The sequence below is a fragment of the Cyclopterus lumpus genome, chromosome 13 (genome assembly GCF_009769545.1).
Source record: "Cyclopterus lumpus isolate fCycLum1 chromosome 13, fCycLum1.pri, whole genome shotgun sequence".
In the NCBI taxonomy this organism is placed as follows: domain Eukaryota; kingdom Metazoa; phylum Chordata; class Actinopteri; order Perciformes; family Cyclopteridae; genus Cyclopterus; species Cyclopterus lumpus.
This window is the reverse complement of record NC_046978.1, coordinates 5788951-5807125: the sequence shown is the minus strand read 5'-3', so window position 1 is coordinate 5807125 and position 18175 is coordinate 5788951. Positions and strand designations below refer to the sequence as shown.

At 40.0% G+C, this 18175-nt stretch overlaps 1 protein-coding gene across 4 annotated transcripts; it reads right to left on the bottom strand.

Moving 5' to 3' along the window:
* Nucleotides 1-1098: 1098 nt before the first annotated feature.
* Nucleotides 1099-13984, bottom strand: si:dkeyp-97b10.3. Of its 4 annotated transcripts, XM_034548108.1 has the most exons (18): nt 13484-13983; nt 10922-10953; nt 9900-10046; nt 8857-8889; nt 8615-8680; nt 8065-8094; nt 7935-7970; nt 7650-7691; nt 7507-7556; nt 7294-7346; nt 6972-7198; nt 6406-6665; nt 4896-5021; nt 4061-4196; nt 3781-3819; nt 3617-3688; nt 3162-3452; nt 1099-2148 (listed from the first exon to the last, which is right to left on the bottom strand). In XM_034548108.1, the coding sequence occupies exons 3-18, from the start codon at nt 10006-10008 to the stop codon at nt 2120-2122; spliced, it is 1599 nt and encodes a 532-aa protein (XP_034403999.1). In that variant the 5' UTR covers nt 10009-10046; nt 10922-10953; nt 13484-13983; the 3' UTR covers nt 1099-2119. The 4 variants fall into 4 exon arrangements, with proteins under 4 accessions (XP_034403999.1, XP_034404002.1, XP_034404001.1 ...); XM_034548111.1 differs by lacking the exon at nt 3781-3819 and having other exon boundaries at nt 13484-13984; XM_034548110.1 differs by lacking the exon at nt 9900-10046 and having other exon boundaries at nt 13484-13981.
* Between the last annotated feature and the right edge of the window lie 4191 nt (nt 13985-18175).

The window sequence follows — 18175 nt, the reverse complement described above, 5'->3', positions numbered from 1 at the left end:
TATTTAATGGCCTGTGTTATTTATTGTATTATATTATTTGTTGGTATGAGGCTGAGAAGTGTTATTTGCGTGGAAATGGGTGCAAATTAAAATGGAACTGATGACACATAAATTAAGTAAAAATAAACTTTCTCTTGTTTTATTTAAGTCACTCAACATTTTCTTAGTTATATATAGTCCAAAAATTGCAAATGGATTTTTGGTGGTAAATTCTTCAAAGATGTTTAACTGAAATGTTTCCATGGGCAGCTTTGAGTAGTTTGTTTTTGTAGCTGCATGGACAGGAACAGTTAAACTCAGCCCTGTATCCAAATGCTTGTGGATATTTTTTGTAACACACACAAACAACATTTATACTTCCGATGCATGTTCCAGTGACACGTGGGCAGTAATTAATTCATAACTCAAGGTAAATATAATAAACATTATTAAGGGCCTCTTGCAACTCAGTTTAGTTTTACAGGTTCAGAGTTGTCAAATAAAACACAGATATAAACATACAAAAATGGATCACAGGTTTAAAAAAAGGTATGAGACACGAAATACATTAGTACTTCAGTCGCTAATGCTTTAGTATAGACAGCCACGTGCACGTGATATCACGCCTTATTGTTGTCATCGTCACTTTGAGCATGTTAGAAGGCTGATGTTAGCATTTGGCTCAATGCAGTAGTAAAAACACCTTCAGTAACGGCAGGAGATGTGTAAGATGATGAGGGGCTTCCACATCCGAACCATCACCATCAACCGAGCTATGGGTTACATCTCCTCAGGGGACCACAGGATGTAAACATCCTACAAGCACATCACCATCGTTCCAACTAAAACCACAATATGTCTACACCTTTCATTTATCAAACTGATCACGCCTTTCTGGTCATTCACTATGATCATTTACAGCTAATGTATAAATAAGTAGTGCTGTACACTGCACGTGCTGCAGAACACCATGTATTTGAGATCTATTTATTACATATATGTATTTTAATGGCCTGTGATGTTATTTATTGTTATTTGAAATTGTATTAAAAGTATTTTTTGGCTTAAAGGACTGAAGTGGAAGTGATATTTGTAAGGAAATAAAAAAAGACACTTAAATTAATGGGGAAAGTTGGATTCAGTCAACATTTGCTTTATTACAATTCTTTGGAGAGACTCAGACATGATAGAAACAACTGCAAATAAGAACGGGTCTGATTTTTGGTGGTGAGTTGTTTAAGAAAGTAACCCTGTTATTAAGTAAACATTACTGCATCATATCAGCATGTAAGACCCTGAAAATATTCAACTATCTAGATGCCGTTCATGCATCTTTTCCCAATTAGTGTTGAGATGTCTGGAAACAGTGGCATTTGAAAATAGTTCAAAATAAAGCTGTGGATGCTGAGAGAATTTAACTGAAAAGTTTCCACAGGCAGCGGACGATATAGTTTGTCTTTGTGAAATAAGCCTAAAAAAACATGACTCGTAAAAATATCTGAACAAGATGTGTGTTCCAGTCACAGGGCAGTAATGGATTCATAATTCAAGTTAAAAAAACATAATTAAGGACCTCTTGCGATCCCATTTAGTTGTACAGTTGTCAAATAAAACACAAACAGACATAAACATAAAAACAGACTCTAAAAAACAGATCACAGGTTTGAAACAGTTGTCCATCACATGCACATGCGTGTGACGTCCCACAAACACAACATTTAAAAGTGAAACAATTAGATACACAGGTTAGATCTACTCAGTTTTCGTTTTTGCAGTTTCAACACTGCATCGCTACATTTACATATGTTACTGGTTATATAATTAGCTACTATATACCTCAATGACCTCTACCTCTTTTGGTAATTTTTTAACCTAGCAAAGCATCGAATTCTGGCTACACAAGGGAAGCTTTAGGTGCATCTTTTCTATTCTGTATTCAAGAAAGCCCTTTTCAATGAAATACGGCAAAACAAAAACACATCAGTTTCTTTTCCAGAAATATTTTAAAAAACAACACAAACTTGGACCAGCTTATGTTTTGTTCTATCCATCCTCTGTTTTGTTGTATTCCTGAGGTTTGATATTTCTTCCTGATGATGGAGCAACAAAAATCCAACAGTCCATTTAAGGCAAATCTTTTTCACTTAGCTGCTCGATTGTCCATCATGTCTGAAAAAGACACACAAAAAACACAAACACACAATTAAAGCATCATGATTTATAAAAGAGGGCGGTGCTCAAATACAGAGGGTGGGGATAACAGACACCAATGAAACAGGAAGTTCTAACAACCAAAAAAAAGTTGCATGAAAACTCAAGATTTTGATCAAATTACAGTATACCTCCAAGAAGGTTTTTTGTTACGTCACCACATTTGACATCTGCCTATCAAATTTCATAGGGGCTGGATTTGAGCAACTTTGTGGGGGGCGCTCTTGAGCCATTTTTTCACATCCAACCTTGAGACCCTAAAGTATCTCATAATCCTCCACATGATTACCAATATCATGTCATAAAATTGTTTATTAGTTTGGACAGCAGCACATTTCAGCATTTGTAAAACTGCCTTAGCTCACACCCATCTGCCTCAGCTGTACTTATTGGTGATGCAAATAAACTAATGATGGAATGACGACCGCTGTGCCTAACTAACTACATCCGCACAGGAATGCTAGCTCTGGTGTTTATTTGGGCGTTGCAAAAATAATGATATAGCTTCCTATATATTATTTTATATTATATATATATATTATTTGATATATATATATATATATATATATTTTTTTTTTTAAAGATAGTATATAGATGTGTCTATGACTACTATCATTACATACAAAAATCCTGTTTTAAACTGATTTTAAATGTCCTTTAAATGAGAATACAATATGCACTTTGTTTTCATATAGTTCTTTAAGGCCAGTGCAGTTAAGATCAGTGGGCCGAGTTATCAATGTTATGTATGTATTATACTATTATCGTGGTAAGGAGCAAGTTGTATTTTCAGCTCTATTTTTACATTGTCATGTTAAAAAAATAGATAGAATTGCAATATGTATCTTATCGTATCGCAATGTATCACGATATATCGTATCGTGAGGTGCTTGCCAATAATCAGCCCTAGTGTTTATGGTTATCCATCATTATTATATCTATTGTTTATATGCATGTCTGCAGTTAATTACCTTGCAGTGTTTGATGGACCTCATTTGGCAAGTTATCCAGTTCCTCCACACTTTTCCACAGGTGGAGCGCCGTGGCCTCTCCCGGCCGCCTTCTGCTCTTCCACTCCACCAGCATCTTCAGCTTCTGCATGGTCACGTCTTTCTCTGCTGCCTGGATGTCGTCCAGCTCCCTGGAGTTCAATTCTAGAAAGATGGCCACCTGCTTCCACTCCTTCCCGAGCCGCTTGGCCACCTGCAGTAGCTGCTTCTCTGACATGTCCTGGCCATCTGTCACCCCTGTTTTCACTCCATCTAGAGAAAGACACAGACGAATAGGTGCTTTATTTCAGAATCATTTTAGACAGGAAAATAGATTTGGGGTGGACTGGTTTCTTTTGACTTGACTTGGTCAAAACTAAGTGTTTGCCAGAAGCTAATCTCAAATCAGTAGTTAATAAAAAGACTAGAAAAGTCACCTGACTCGTCCTGCCACCGAGGCCTTTTACAGGCTGTTTCGCCCTCTGAGTGGCTGCTGCTCCTCTTTCGGCCTATGAGATAGATAAGATATGTGGTGTGAGCCAACCTGTAAAAGCTGAAAGCATGTAAGAAGAAATCTAATCTAAAAACAAGAAAAACTAACTTTTTCTGGGCTTCTTTTCTGTGTTATCCACACAGTCACCTAGTAGTGTAGAGTAGAAAGAGAAAGATCACCACCAAATTACTTATGAACACAAACTCTATAAACACAAGGACACATGGAGACACTTTTTGCTTTATTTGCGGAAAAGAAATCTGCAAATGTTTCCTATTATCAGCTGTACGATAAGCATAGAACAAATATGTGAAAAATGTTTGACTGACTTTTTTTTCACCTGCAAATCAAGAAAAATGTTTCAATGTGAGACTAAAAGCACTGGTACCTTCTCTGATGGTGCCGGACCACACCGTCTCCTCAGTGTTGATCTCTATGAGAGACAATTTAAAGGGAGGAGGCTGCTCAAAGAAAGCTTCAAAGTAGCCTTTTATCGTGGTCATCGCAAGGGTGAATTTCAAATCCTGCACAGAGACACAGAAATAAAGTCACTGTGAAGAACTTTTAACTGGTTATATAAGTCTTAATACTGATGCATCTACATGACCTACATTAGTAAATGATGTAGGTCATCAGCAAGATCATTGGGTATATATATATATATATATATATGTATGTATGGTGGCCTTCAGACTCTCTCTCCATCTCCCCACACTAATATTTTGAGTGAAATTAATTTTCCAAAGCACAATACGCAAAGTTAAGAGGTAACATATATTTGATGGATTTTTGGCTTGATTAACACTTAAGACCCCCTGGCCTCTTGAAAAATGGTTAGTCAATTAAAATGTCATTAAGAGCTTCCTATGTCCAGCAGTATTCATTATTCAAACTGTAAACAATTTATTTACAAATATGAATGCAGAAAAAATATTGTTGTGGTGTCCTCATATTTTGCCATTTAATTCTCCGGTTGGGTCTGGAAGGCCCCGCCCCCATGGGTAGAGCTGTTGCCGAGGGTCCGCAATGCAAATGTTGTAAGTAATTTGCCAAGAAAAGAGACAAACCACACAAGCAAAAAATAATTTGACTGATTTTCTTTCCTTCAAATTTTCAATAAATGTCACAATAATATTATTATCATGACTTCTTTTGGCCTTGACAATTGTGCGGTGAAAGTCTGATATTGTGACAGCCCTACACACATCTACAAAGAGCCACACCTGAGGTTTGATGTCTCCCTCTGGCTCGCTCAGGAGGCGATACGTCCCCTCCTCCAGGTTACACGTGGGAGGCTTCTCTATCGGAAGGTAGCGATTCTTGTAGCGCCGCATCTGTTTGCCAATATCCTGGTTTACATAAGGACAGCAGGAAGAGAGGTCAGAGGATAAGTCACATGGCTGCAGTATAATGAGCATGCTGAATGGTGATTAACATTCAGTGAAACACATTGTCAGAGTGGACTGAAGGCGTCTCAGGCGAAAGAGAGACTTGCAGTTCAGCCCTGGCCGGTGATGCTGGACAGAGCAACATAATGTGCATAATCATGGGAAAATGCATCCGATGGGAAAACACAGTTCCTATATTTGATCAGGAACTGTCATTGTATGATTACCACCACCTGCAGCCTCCTAAACACACATGCTCACACGCAACCACAAATCTACTTATTGAGTAACCTCAGCAGTACAGTGTTGGAAAATAAACAATCAATTATGATAATATTGTAGCTGTCAGAATCACATGGTGCACTTCCAGTAATGCAGTACAATCACCAGTGGTATTGGTACCATTCCAATACATACCACTGACATTTTATATCTGGAAATACATCAGAGGGCATTGTCATAGTCAATGATCAGCCAGATGCTGACCCTTCTGCTTTTCAACAATATAATATTGTATCTCATAGTACTTTTTACTTGCAGTATGCTGCATAACCTCATCCAGAATCTGGAAAGCGGGTGGCTACTCTATAAAGTGTTAAAGCATCAAAGCCATTGCAGTTGTAAAGCTGAAGAAGAGAAGAAGTGAAAGTTAGGTTTGGCCATGACTATGTTCTCATTTCGCCACACACAATTTACGGCATTTTGCTGGAGTTTTATCCATTGAGCAGTTGTCCTGCTTGAAAGTCACGATTGATTTAGGGAGACTCACAATAGTTTAATAAATGGAATATTTCTGTATTTTCTCCCTTTGGCATTCACACATCAAGGAAGAAATTCCAAAATGAAAACACTAAATGTGCAGTCATGAAAAGGTTGTTTTTCTGACAAACAAAAACGTGGCTCACTTCAAGTCTATAAATAAATATATTACCGGCATAAGAAGCTTGGCGTAAGATGTGCATTTAATAAACATGTGTGTGTATGTATTCACGCATTGAGACCAACCTTGCGTGCACTTTATCGAGTAATGTAACTGCAGCATTTCATAAGCTTACAGGAAAATATACAGAAATGTCACTGAGTAGAAGCAACACACAAGCACAAGCAACCTCCGAGGTAAACCAAGACGCTGACATGTAAAGTTGCCCAACGTGGATTAAAGTGGAATTCTGCAACTATAGGAAATTTCGGAGAATATGTCATGATTTGATCAGTTTTACAAATGCATGTAAAGACCACATGACCGCATTGACAGTGTTGGACTTGTCTAGTAAGGAGTAGGAAAACTGCCAATCATCAACTGGAAAGAAGCGATTAATTCAGTGGCACATTCAACACCGCTAACCTTGATGTCAGACGAGCTGTTGGTGGCCAGGTATATATGGAAGCTGTAGTTGTTGTTGTTGTTGTCACTGCGCAGCTGCCTGTAGAGCAGGACCACGCCATGGTGCTCTACAGATTGGCTCGTCTGAATGATGGGACCCACGGGGGAAAGGGACGTCACATTCCACTTCACGTGGCTTCCCGAGTGGTCCACTGTCGGCTCGATGAGTGGACGGTTGTCTTTTATGTGCAGGACACTGAATGTCATCTCATTTTCTCGATCTTGTGTGACGATAATAAGGAAAACAGTGATTTTATGTTTCACCTAGAGCAGCTTTAAATCATTGATAAAAGATTGGAATATTCACTAAACCTAACTATGTTGTGTGAAGGCCTGAAGATGGGTCATACATAATAATGAATTGCACCTTCACTTTCAAGACAACATCTTTGTTGGAAATATTGGATGTTCATATTATTTTCTTAAGGGCCACGGATTCACCACAGGAGGCGGAGACCATAATTATGAATTATATATTGAACACAGGAGACACGCAGCAGTGTGACAGCCCTGATATTTGTTCTCACCAGCAAGGCAGATGGAGTGAGGGAACTGAATGGACGTGAGGACAGAAGCCTCCTTATTGACTGTGTCCACGTTAAAGATGGGTCCAGCAAATTTCCAGGACTCCCGGAGAAAGGCACCGAACTTGGACCAGGACAAGACCGAGTACCGCACCAGGACCTGCTCCGACGCTTCAAACACCAGGCCAGTGACTGAACACTGGTACGTGCCCTCCCCTTCAAGCTGCACCCTAAAACACACACAGAATCAGTGATGCTGCACATGTAGAATCAATATAAATGTACACAGACCAGATCAGTGTCAGAGAAACACTGTCGTACTCACTGTAATCGTCCCTTAGAGATCCTCCTCGGGGTAACAAGCTCATTGCCATGGCTCTGTTAAACATACCGACAGTTTGTTTTTCGTTGTTTGGACAATCATAAAATCATGGTAGATAAATCAGAAGAAAGTCAAGTGTTATCAAGTATAATTATAAATTAAAGACAGACTAGACATTTAAAATAAACCCATTTTGGAAATGGTTTCTGAGCTCACCTGCTGGATGGCTTTGCATTTTTCACAGCATACTTTGAAGTGATTCTCTTCTGTCAGGACGTATGGATAAAAAAAACTGGATGTTATTTCCAGGAGATGTGACACAAGCTCCTGTCCTGTAACATCAGTTATGATCTGCTTACCCTTCACATTTGAAAAACCTGCTTCGGGTCCAGGGACTGAATCTATCGGGTGAAATAATAGTAATGAGTCCAATTTCAATCAAATGTCAAGTGCTGCAAGCTTGTTCTAAACCTTTGGCGGACACCCTAGAGTCTAGACAAACGATTTGGAATGTGGGTCACTTTTCTGGGTTGCGAGCGCTGGCTTGGCCATTTGGATGTCAGACAGTTGTATAAAGCAGACCAGTTTCTTCGTCTGACAAGGAAGATCTGAATATTGTATAGATGTTTCATGAAGTGTCGCACCATTTTTAGTCTCCTCTGCATCAGCCTCTTCGTTTTCTGCAAAGAACACAAAGGAGATCAAATGTTTCCGCATTCACTCCATATCTTGTAAAATCCTTGGGTTGATTGATTATAGGATGTTGTTTCTTACCTTCCTGTCCTTCATCCTTCTCAACAAAGCCTTTTGGTGAAAATCAAAATATGGGAAAGAAGGGTGAGAAACAGGGAAATTATAGGAATATGATCAGGTACTTGTGCACGCACATGGAAACGTACATAAACATATTGAACAGATGTAAAACTAGTTAAGCCACGGCTTAAAAATCCAACAGACAACAAACACATCTGTACCACGTTATTGTCAGCTGTTACTATGTGTTTTCCATTGTCCCTGACAAAAGAAATTGTGTAAATTAATTTTTCAAATGATTTGACATTTTGAAAATTACACATGTTTACTTTCTAGCTGAGATGGATGTGAAGACCACCACTCTAATGTCTGTATGGTATTATGTAAAATATTCAGCTTAGGAAAAAGATTGGAAACGGAGGGCTTTATCTAGTGGTCACAACATAAGCTAACCTGTCACCTGGCTGTAGCTTCATATTTAACAAACAGACATGAGAGTGATTTAAGTGAATAAGAAAATATCCCAAAAATATTGAACTATTCCTTTAAGGTAGTTGAACGTGTGTCTCACCAGAACTCTCATGCTCCTCCTTATCCTCTTCCTCCGAGCTCTCCTCAGTGGACGTCCCAGTGTTTTCTGTTTGATGAATCAATATGTGACACAGAGCTGAGAAGGTTGCACTGAATGTATGCTGGACTCATGCCACAAAGGTTAAATGTTAAGAGAAAAAAAAACGTGAATTAAATGACAAATTAGGTTTCCTGCAAATGAAAATGTTTTCAAATGAGTCAAACTGTGATGTCTGTGCTTACCTGAGCTGCTGCTGTCACTTTCTGGCAGGTTCTCTGCAACAGATTAGTAATTGTTTTGAGGTTAGTGCCATTTGTTCTGTAAATGCTGATGCAATGATGTCAAAATGTGAGGAAAAGTCATTGTACATCCCGTCTACTATTACTACATCATTCTCAAAATGTGTTGTTAACCATATCATCATCATCATCATCATCTTTATAGGAACCTCACCACACATCATAAATATTATCGTCATTCTGTCGTTATTATATTGCTGAGTAAAGCAACAAAAAGAAAAAGGTATGTGTTAATTTCACTTGGAAAGGAATCATAACTCAACATTTACAGATATGTAAAGCCACTAGTCATTTTCTACAAACTAATTTATTACTAACTAACATATTAGTATTAATATTACTGTAAAATAATATACGACTGTTTTGTAAATATATTCAGCATCTTTAATTTCTCAGGCACCAAAGCCTGTCTAACGCAGAGAGAACCTCAGGTGCCCCATTGATAAACTCAACACTCACTATTATGTCCTAACATAAAGAAAATAAAAATAAATATACAGAGGTAGATTTAAGTCTGTGAAATGTGTAAAGAGTTTCACATGTTGTCACTGGGGCTCTTACTGTAACAGGTGAGACCTCCACTTGTAGTTTACTTCTGTGTTTGTGCAGCGTGTGTTTTTATCCATATTACTCATCAAAAAAGCCCTCAGCGTGTCAGACTCCCCTAGCTTTTACATATCCATCATTCCTTAGCAGCTGAACGCTGGCACCCTGTGAAGAAGCCAGTGATAAGTGCCATGCATTAACATTCTGGCACATACAGATGGGTCCAGAGGAGCTGCTGCTCTTCTCTTCCCAGCAGCAGTGAATGTCCATGGACCGGGCCATCTGGCCGAGTGCCTGGCTGGCTAATGGATGGAGCCCATCCTCTCTGGCCCACAGAGTTTTATCTTAGACTAACAAGCAGATGCTGCCATCACTGCTCCACTCCCAACAGCTCCCTCATCAATCTCCCTCCTCCGCTCAGACCGGTCTGTCTGCTTCACCTCTCTCTGCACTCTCCCGCCTCCATTTCTCTCCCCTTGTCCTCATTTGCCTCCTATGGCCAATCTCTTTCGCTGCTGCTGCCGCTGCCTCATCTGAGCCAGCAGGCATCCCTCCTCACTCTGACATGGCCGCTTTCCTTCATCAGACTGACAAACAAGGTGCAGATAAAACAGGCACAGATACACATGCATGTCCCCACACACACACACACACACACACACTGGTTTACAGCCTCAATGAGTATTGCCTGCCATCTGCTGGTCTAAGAAAAATAAAAAGGTTTATGCATGTGTGATATACAGCAGTGGTTCTTAACATTTTTGGGTGGACAGGACCGATCCACAATAAATACAGTTTCAATGTGATTGTAAAATTGGGCCACAAACACAATTCTCAGCACCACATACATCTCTTGGTTCATGTTACCTTAGATAAAAAGTATCCCAATGAGTTTCACACAGGGTGGTATGCAGGTTTTAAAAACAGAGCACTCCTATTGGATCGGTAATATGTATTGACTTGGTGTATCATAAACTGTATCAGGAGAGAAAAAGTCACATCACTGCCTTCCTAATCATCACCAGTTGTATGACCATGTATTATTACCAGGTCCACTACAAAGTTTATTTTAACCTATTTAATTTAATAATCAAGAGCAAATGTTAGTGGAAAGAAAAAAATAAAATAAAATGTAGTGTATTAGGATGCAGTGTTAAAAATAGCCAACGCAAAACTGGGGACTCAAGTGATCATATGACTGTGCATAAATCCTGCTGCCCTTTCAGGCAAATTATATTGAAATCAAGGAGGCCAAACTGTCAGGCGAGAGAAATGTGGGAGTGGTTGAAGAGAAGGACAACAAAAGCATTGACAAATAATAGATGGGGACGCACGACTTTTAAATATGAAAAAAGAAGCCAGAGGACAGACACAGCTGTATAAACACGAAGCCCTATGTGAGCTCTGTGAGGAAGTAAAGGAAGATAGAGGAGAGGGAGAATGAAAATGGGTTGATGTTTACCTTTGTTCTCAAGTGCAGGGATATCTCCGTCTCTGTAGGGCACATGAGATAACATTCAGACAACTTTAAATTACACTCATGTCGGGGACGTCTGGGAGGTGTGATGACAACTACGGGACGATTGAGAGGTGGAAAGTGCCTTGTAGGCTCTTGTACTACACCACTTCTGCTTTTGAATAGGAACACAGTTTAATTAGAAAAACAGGAAATGCGTTCAGGCTGCCTGCATCTCACTTTTTCACACAGATGACACCAACACATCCTGTTGAAGTCACCTCTCCACCCAAACCCAGGGCAGTGTAAATAGGAAGCCAGGCATGGAAAGCTACTTACTGCCATTAAACTAAACTGGTTTGGACACTTTCTCATCTTTTATATCCCTTTATTTATTCTGATGATAGGATCATATTGTGTTCAATGTTTCCATGAACATTGTAATTTAAAATTGTTTTGCACGTGTGAAAGCATGTAAAGCATTTTTTTGCATGCAATATTTTTATAGATCTGTCATATCTGTATTGAAAAATCATATCATTAATGTGACATTAAATGGTAAATGGACTTATACCTGTATAGCGCTTTTCTAGTTCTACGACCACTCAAAGTGCTCATTCATTTCAACCATATTGCCCAGCTCTGCACAGCAGACATCAATACCAGTTCCTCCTGAATATTTAGTTATCTAAATCTTTTGATATGACCATCCAGGAATGTAGTATATCAGACGAACAGTGAGCCAAATCCAAGTGCTATGGTTCAGATGTTGTATCTGAGCCGATGACTGCATGGTGCAACTTGTTGACGTAGTCGAGGTTTCAACAAGAGGCAACACGCCATAGAGACAGAGAGCCAACCCCAGGAACGAGTCCACCACCGGCAGCTGTGAAGAAGTACGTCACATTCTGCCCTGTGTTTTCCTCCCTCAGTTGTGTTAAGACAGAAAAAAATGTGTATTAACAACGTAGGATTATTAACACTGACTAAATGGTGGTCTTTCATTTGTCGTCTGTTAATCCTGATAAGGCCCTGTGGTTTCCTTTGTTTTAAAACATCTGTCCAGGAAAGACTGTTTTCTCCTCTTCAAGGTCAACTTGTTTTCGCTGCCAAATAGTCGCACCTCAATAACACCGGGGCACATTAGTTGCCGTGGTAATATCTCTTCCTCTGAGCAAAGTTAGCATTTTTGTCATTCAAATGTTTTCAGACAATTAACAAACTGGCTGCATGAGTTCTGAGACTTTCTCCGCTCTCACTTGTTTCTATTGTCCTCCCACAAAATATGATGACAGAATCCTCTGTGAGGGCGTCGGCTTGTATCTGAATGAAAGATAAAAGATAAATGCCACAGCATGTGATGCGTCCTACAACTTCTCATCAACATAATGTAAAGAGAGGACATCTGTTGGTCGATAAACAACTGTCCGTTGGCCCACTCCACAGATGTACAAAAAGAAACAGAATTCAGTCATTAATGTTACACCTCACTGCTTTCTATATGATGTTCATTACAAAACAAACAAACCTATTATGCATTGCTATTACTTAAAAAAGGTGCATTTAAATTAAACTACTTACATGTCTCTCGCAGACATTTAATTAAGAAATTTCACCCTGGGGATGAATAAAGTATATCTAATCTAATGTAATCTAATTGTGTTTTCAATACTATAAAGGTTGTATTACAAAGTGTATAACACCCTGTATGGTATTGGAGTTTTTAAGCCCTCCTCCCCAGGCCAGTGATTATAAAGTATATAGATATACTTTATTCATCCCCAGGGGGAAATTTCTTAATTAAATATCTGCGAGAGACATGTAAGTAGTTTAATTTAAATGCACCCTTTTTAAATGCATGGCATGGCAACAATCCAGTAACATTCAAAGAGGTCATCACCTCACCTGTCTTTGGTTCACAACTGATAGTACATACTATACAACTATTAAAGAGATTGGTATGAATCATTCGATGAAAATATCGATTTCAAATGAGGCAACATGTTGGTGAAACATGGCGCGTGTTTCATTACATCGTCAACCATTATTAAAAACTGTAAGCAGGAAGTTATATTTGCGTCCACTGTATGATGAGGTTACATCGACAACAACACATATGGTTATTCATCTCTCCTATAATATATTACTATGAGTTGGTCAACCTTTAGTAAATATCTTGATCAAATAAAGTATTTATATCTGCATAGTTCAGATCCAACAGGCTCCAGACAGCGTGTTGTTTCATTGTCAGTGAGCCGTCTCGTGCAGCCGCGCGGCGGCGCGCGGCGCACAGAGACACCAACAAAGGGAGCGCGCCTCTCTGGCGACACACTCTTTGTGTCTCACGTTAGGTTCAATCGTGCGTCTGTTCACGGCGACGCAATCATTCCAGGTGTGTTTCTTTTGCATTAAATGCACGAACGAGATCACCGACAGCGACCAAAGACACCACTTCCGGTATCGACACGACGCGATGTTCTCGCTGCAGCCGCGTTACGTTGTCTGAACGGCACGCGAAGAAAACACAAACACCAGAGGGGAAGCCAGAGCCTCCACCACGAGTCTTACCCGTCCTCCAGGTGGTAAGCCGCTCCGCAGCTCGCCATCTCCGCCACCATCCTCTGTCTGTAACCAAACCCCCGTTACACTCTCGGTTCTTCCTCCGCGTGCAGCGGCTGCGCACTCAAGCACCTGCGAGGCGACGTGCTCCTCTCATCGGCTACCGGAGTCTCGTGAGGGCGCGATGCGGTAGTGATCATCGAACCCCTGGTGGCTAAACTATTCTCATTACTTGTCAGGTTGGGTGCAGAATCCCTTCTTCAGCGAAACAAAACACATAATATAAGTTCAACCCCCCCCCCCCCCCCCAAAAAAAAGGAGCTCAACGTTGGCAGCGGAGATGTGAATGTATTGTTTCCTCTCACAAACACTGTGCATGTGTGTAAGCAAGTGGCTAAAAAAGAACACAGATCTTCACATTAGGTTGTTCAACTTTGCGATGTCCACAGCAGGCGTCGCGGCTTTGGGGGTCAGCGGTGCCGCGCAGTTACAGCGCAGTGCGTGCACGTGCGTCAACGGACGGACCATGGGGGCGGAGCTGCAGCATCCCGCCACCAGCACGGGGATTTACAGCCGGGTGTTTACCCATTGTCTAAGATATCAGAGCTACCGCCATACCAAGAATGATTCAAATCGTTCAAAATATAGGATATCTGTATATTTGTAAGTTGCACATGTTCTCCCACACATAAAAAGAGCAGTCACTTTGAGCGGGAAAACGCGCACATCAGATGACAGCGCTGCATTATCCAGAAGAAACCAGCAGGTGTCACGTGAGACAAGGAAACAAACAGCAGCGAAACCAGGCCTCCCCAACAATACCCTTGCTCTGGAGGACAAAGTCAAACTAGATTCACGTGGCCTCTTTGACACAAGAACTGATCAGGATGCACAGTAAAAAAAGTTCAATTGAAAGGAAAAAAGGTGTCCGTCTGTGACATAAGCTCACTTGTCCATTAGAGAGAGAGCTCTCTGTGATGTCCAGTGGGAGGAATGAGTGAAGGCTCAAGGGCTTTCATTTGATCTTCCACTCATTGATCTTTTGCTTTTTCCCATCTCTCCATTAGAGCGTCCAAATTTCACGAATGGATATGTATTGCAGCAGGGAGGGGGAGAGAGAGATAGAGATGCCACAGACATCCAGGTCTTGTATCTAACGTTACATTCAATTAGGGAGAGATCAGGAGAGCTCCTCGGTGCAAAAAGAGACAGGATCACATCAGACTTAGTGGAGAGACAATACCCCCAATACCTCAGGAAATTAGAGGAGATAGAGAGGAGGAGGGGGGGAAGGTCACGGGGAGAGGAGAGCAAGTGACAAGATTAGCTCAGAAAAGAAGGGAAGGAGTCATTCAAATGACTTCAAGTAAGACATTTTCAGAGCTGATGGAGGCTTGAAACTTAAAACTTGGACTTGAGTCGCAAAAGATGAGGACTTGGGATCGTCGTCCTTGAGACTGCCTTAAGATGAGACTCAAAGTGAGACAAAAAGCTGAGAAGACGTGACCTCTATAACCAATAATGTTTAACCGAACTGCACTAGTCGCTCTGTGAGGCTGTACTAAGGCACTAAACTAATGATTGTCTTTAGTTCTGCAGGTATTTGGTCAAAAAAAGAAAGTATTAGACCAATTGGAAATTTGACCTGAGGATACAGTAGAAGTTAAGGAATCACCAAAGTTACTATTTACTCAACACCACAACTGTGATTAGGCACTTGGATTCATCCCCTGGGAACCATGAATGTATGTAACATTTGTATGCCAATCCATCCAGTAGATGTTGAGATATTTCATTGGATTAGTGACAACTATGACCTTCCGGTGGCGGTCAGAGGAAAGGTCAGAGGATAACCAAGGTCACTAGGATGCATCCTCTGGGGATCATGCTCACCTGTACAAAGTCAAATTGGGGTTCAGACTTTTCCGTCAACATCAACAACATCGACAATCAACATTGTGAACAGCCATGCTGCAGATCATTTGTTGTACATTTCACTCACATACAGATGCTATGGTTTACTTGTAACTAGACGTTCATTGTATTGTTTTGGGGGGGTTGGGCTATTGTGCTATTGTAATTAGCATGCTACACATTGATAAAAGGCGTTGACTTGCAAATGAAGTTGGCTCAAGACTACCCTGGAAATGATATACTGTATAGGATATCTCCATTGTAACCATTAAAAGCTAAGCTCAGGTATATTTTAAAAAACATTTAAAACATGTATAAGTAAAGGTCTTTATCAAAAGAAACAACTGACATAATCTTTCCCTCCGCTGTGGCTCAGTTAAAACAGTCGTTCATTGTGTACGTGTGTTATGACAGGGCTTCTTTTTTTTTTTCTTTTTTTTTTTTTTTTACAGATCGACCAATCTGTTTGGAAACGATGATGTCACACACCCTGGAGGCTTAATATGAGCCCTCATTGTGCAGACTCATTATCCATCACATAGACACACACTCAAAATAACACACAGCCACACACATATGAGGACGCTCAGTCAGGCAGGAAGAAAACCCATAACCTCTGTGCTCAAACATTCCCGTTATACATGTATTCACACACGCATACGTACAAAAGGTGTCCTCTTACTCTGGAGATGAGGAACTCCATGTCCTTTCAATTCCAATGAGCCATTTTGCAATCCGGGCTGAGCTATTACTGGAAAGAGTAACAAAAGAGCCGTGGCTGCTGGAACCCTGCAGAAAGAAGCTGCAGCAAGGTGAACATGGACAAAGAGCAACACCTTTGCATAGAGAAAATGGGAGAGAGGCTCTGGAGATTGTCCAGCCATGAGAAATTTCAAAGGCGACCTCATTCAATCGCGTACAACTGCATAATGTATAATGCATGGGCCTACGAGTTGGCAGTTCACTAAAATTCTTTCCTGTGCAATCAATATGGATACACTCTCTATATGAAAGCACAAAAGCACAGCAGTGTTGTTGTACTCGGAAACAGGGTTTTGAATCCACAAGGGAAGAATGTTTCTTAAAGTGTAAGTTGATTTTATGGAAGACAACGCTTGGACTTGGATTCAAAATCGAATGAATTGGGACTGAACTTTCCCCTAACCTCCTTTCCCTTTGATCTCAGTTTCACTAACCAAAGCATATGTTTGTTTGTTCTTTCTTAAATTGTTGTACATGTAATTGTTTTTCAGCAGTCATCTTGGTTTGCGTTCTTTTCCACTTGGGTTGAAATGTTTTATGAGTCCCTTGGGTATTTTCTTTTCACCTCACCCACATAGTTTGCACTTCTTTTGTTCTCTGTTTTCACTGTGCTTTGATTTAGATGAGAAAATAAGCCACCAGCTAAGCTGTTTGACAATATACCCTTTTATTTTAACTGTTCAACTTTTTAAAAATAAACAGTCAAAGTCTTTGAGGTACCGTGTCAAAGGTAGTGTGATGAAGAAAATCACGAGCAATAAAAGAACAACAAACTACAGCCACGCTAGAAACTCTTCGTATACTTGAGCATGCTAATGTACTTACAATGGCAATTCATTACAATGCTAACATGCTGATGTTTAGCTGTAGAATTGTCCCCGTTATCTTAGCTTTGTGTGTTGCATCATGCCATTTGATAATTAGCACTGAAAACAAAGTACAACCAAGGCAGATGGGATCATTCTGCACTCAAAAAAAGGATATTGGGTGGCTGTAACATTGACTAAAATGTAACATGTATTTCGAATGATATTCATTCATGTTTCCAATGTGAACGTGATTTAGTCATGTAGGATTTGCCTGAAATTCAAAAACGTAACATTTACTAGATCCATTCAAGTTAAGATAAACTGAGAGAATCGAGTCTGTAGGCATAACCGAGAAAATCAAGGTGAAGGCGGAGCTTGAGAAGAACACTTGAGAAGAACACTTGCACATGGGAAAGGTAAGGAGGAATCCATTATCATCTAAATGTCCATCTAACGTTAAATGCAAAAACATATATGTCCATACATGTCTTCAGCTGTTGGCTAACTATCTAGTTGTTCTGTTAAGGCTATTTATTTAGTGTTATTTTCGACCAGACTTAAAGAGAGTTCCCATGTGCATGGCTAATTAAGCCGAGTTAGCATTAGCTAACATTAAGTTGTCTCTTTTGCATCCTCTGACATGATTGTCCAATGTGAACAGCAAGCTATTGTATTAACAAGGTAACTTGTTAGTAACATATATGGTGTCCACGACTAGCTAATGTTAATGAACAAACACACATTAATGACGTTTGCATACTTATTGTCGAGTTAAATTAGCAAATGAGTCCATACCAGGCCAAAAGCGTCCTTTTACCGTAAAGGGAAAGCTAACTTTAATAATTACAACTTCTATTTAGCTCGAAAGGTAAGAAGTTAAAGTTTAGTTTAACACCAATAAATTAATGATATGCTTATTTTCCTTAATATTTTAAGTGAAGTTGTATTGCAATGTAAGCTAAACATGCCTGTTAAGCTATCTTAGGTGTATTTGAAACTTTTAGTTTGTTGGTAGTATTACTACTAGAGGGACAATCGGTTCTTATATACATCGCCGTTTTCTCTTGAAAGATTATGACTCGATACAGAACATTCAATAATTGAAAATGTATAACTCAAATCTCAAACATGATCGCCCGTACACACCGTGACAGCGGGTTGTCCGTTTTTTACGGCTCTCCCTGAACGCAACGTACACGTAATACATGTGCGTCTT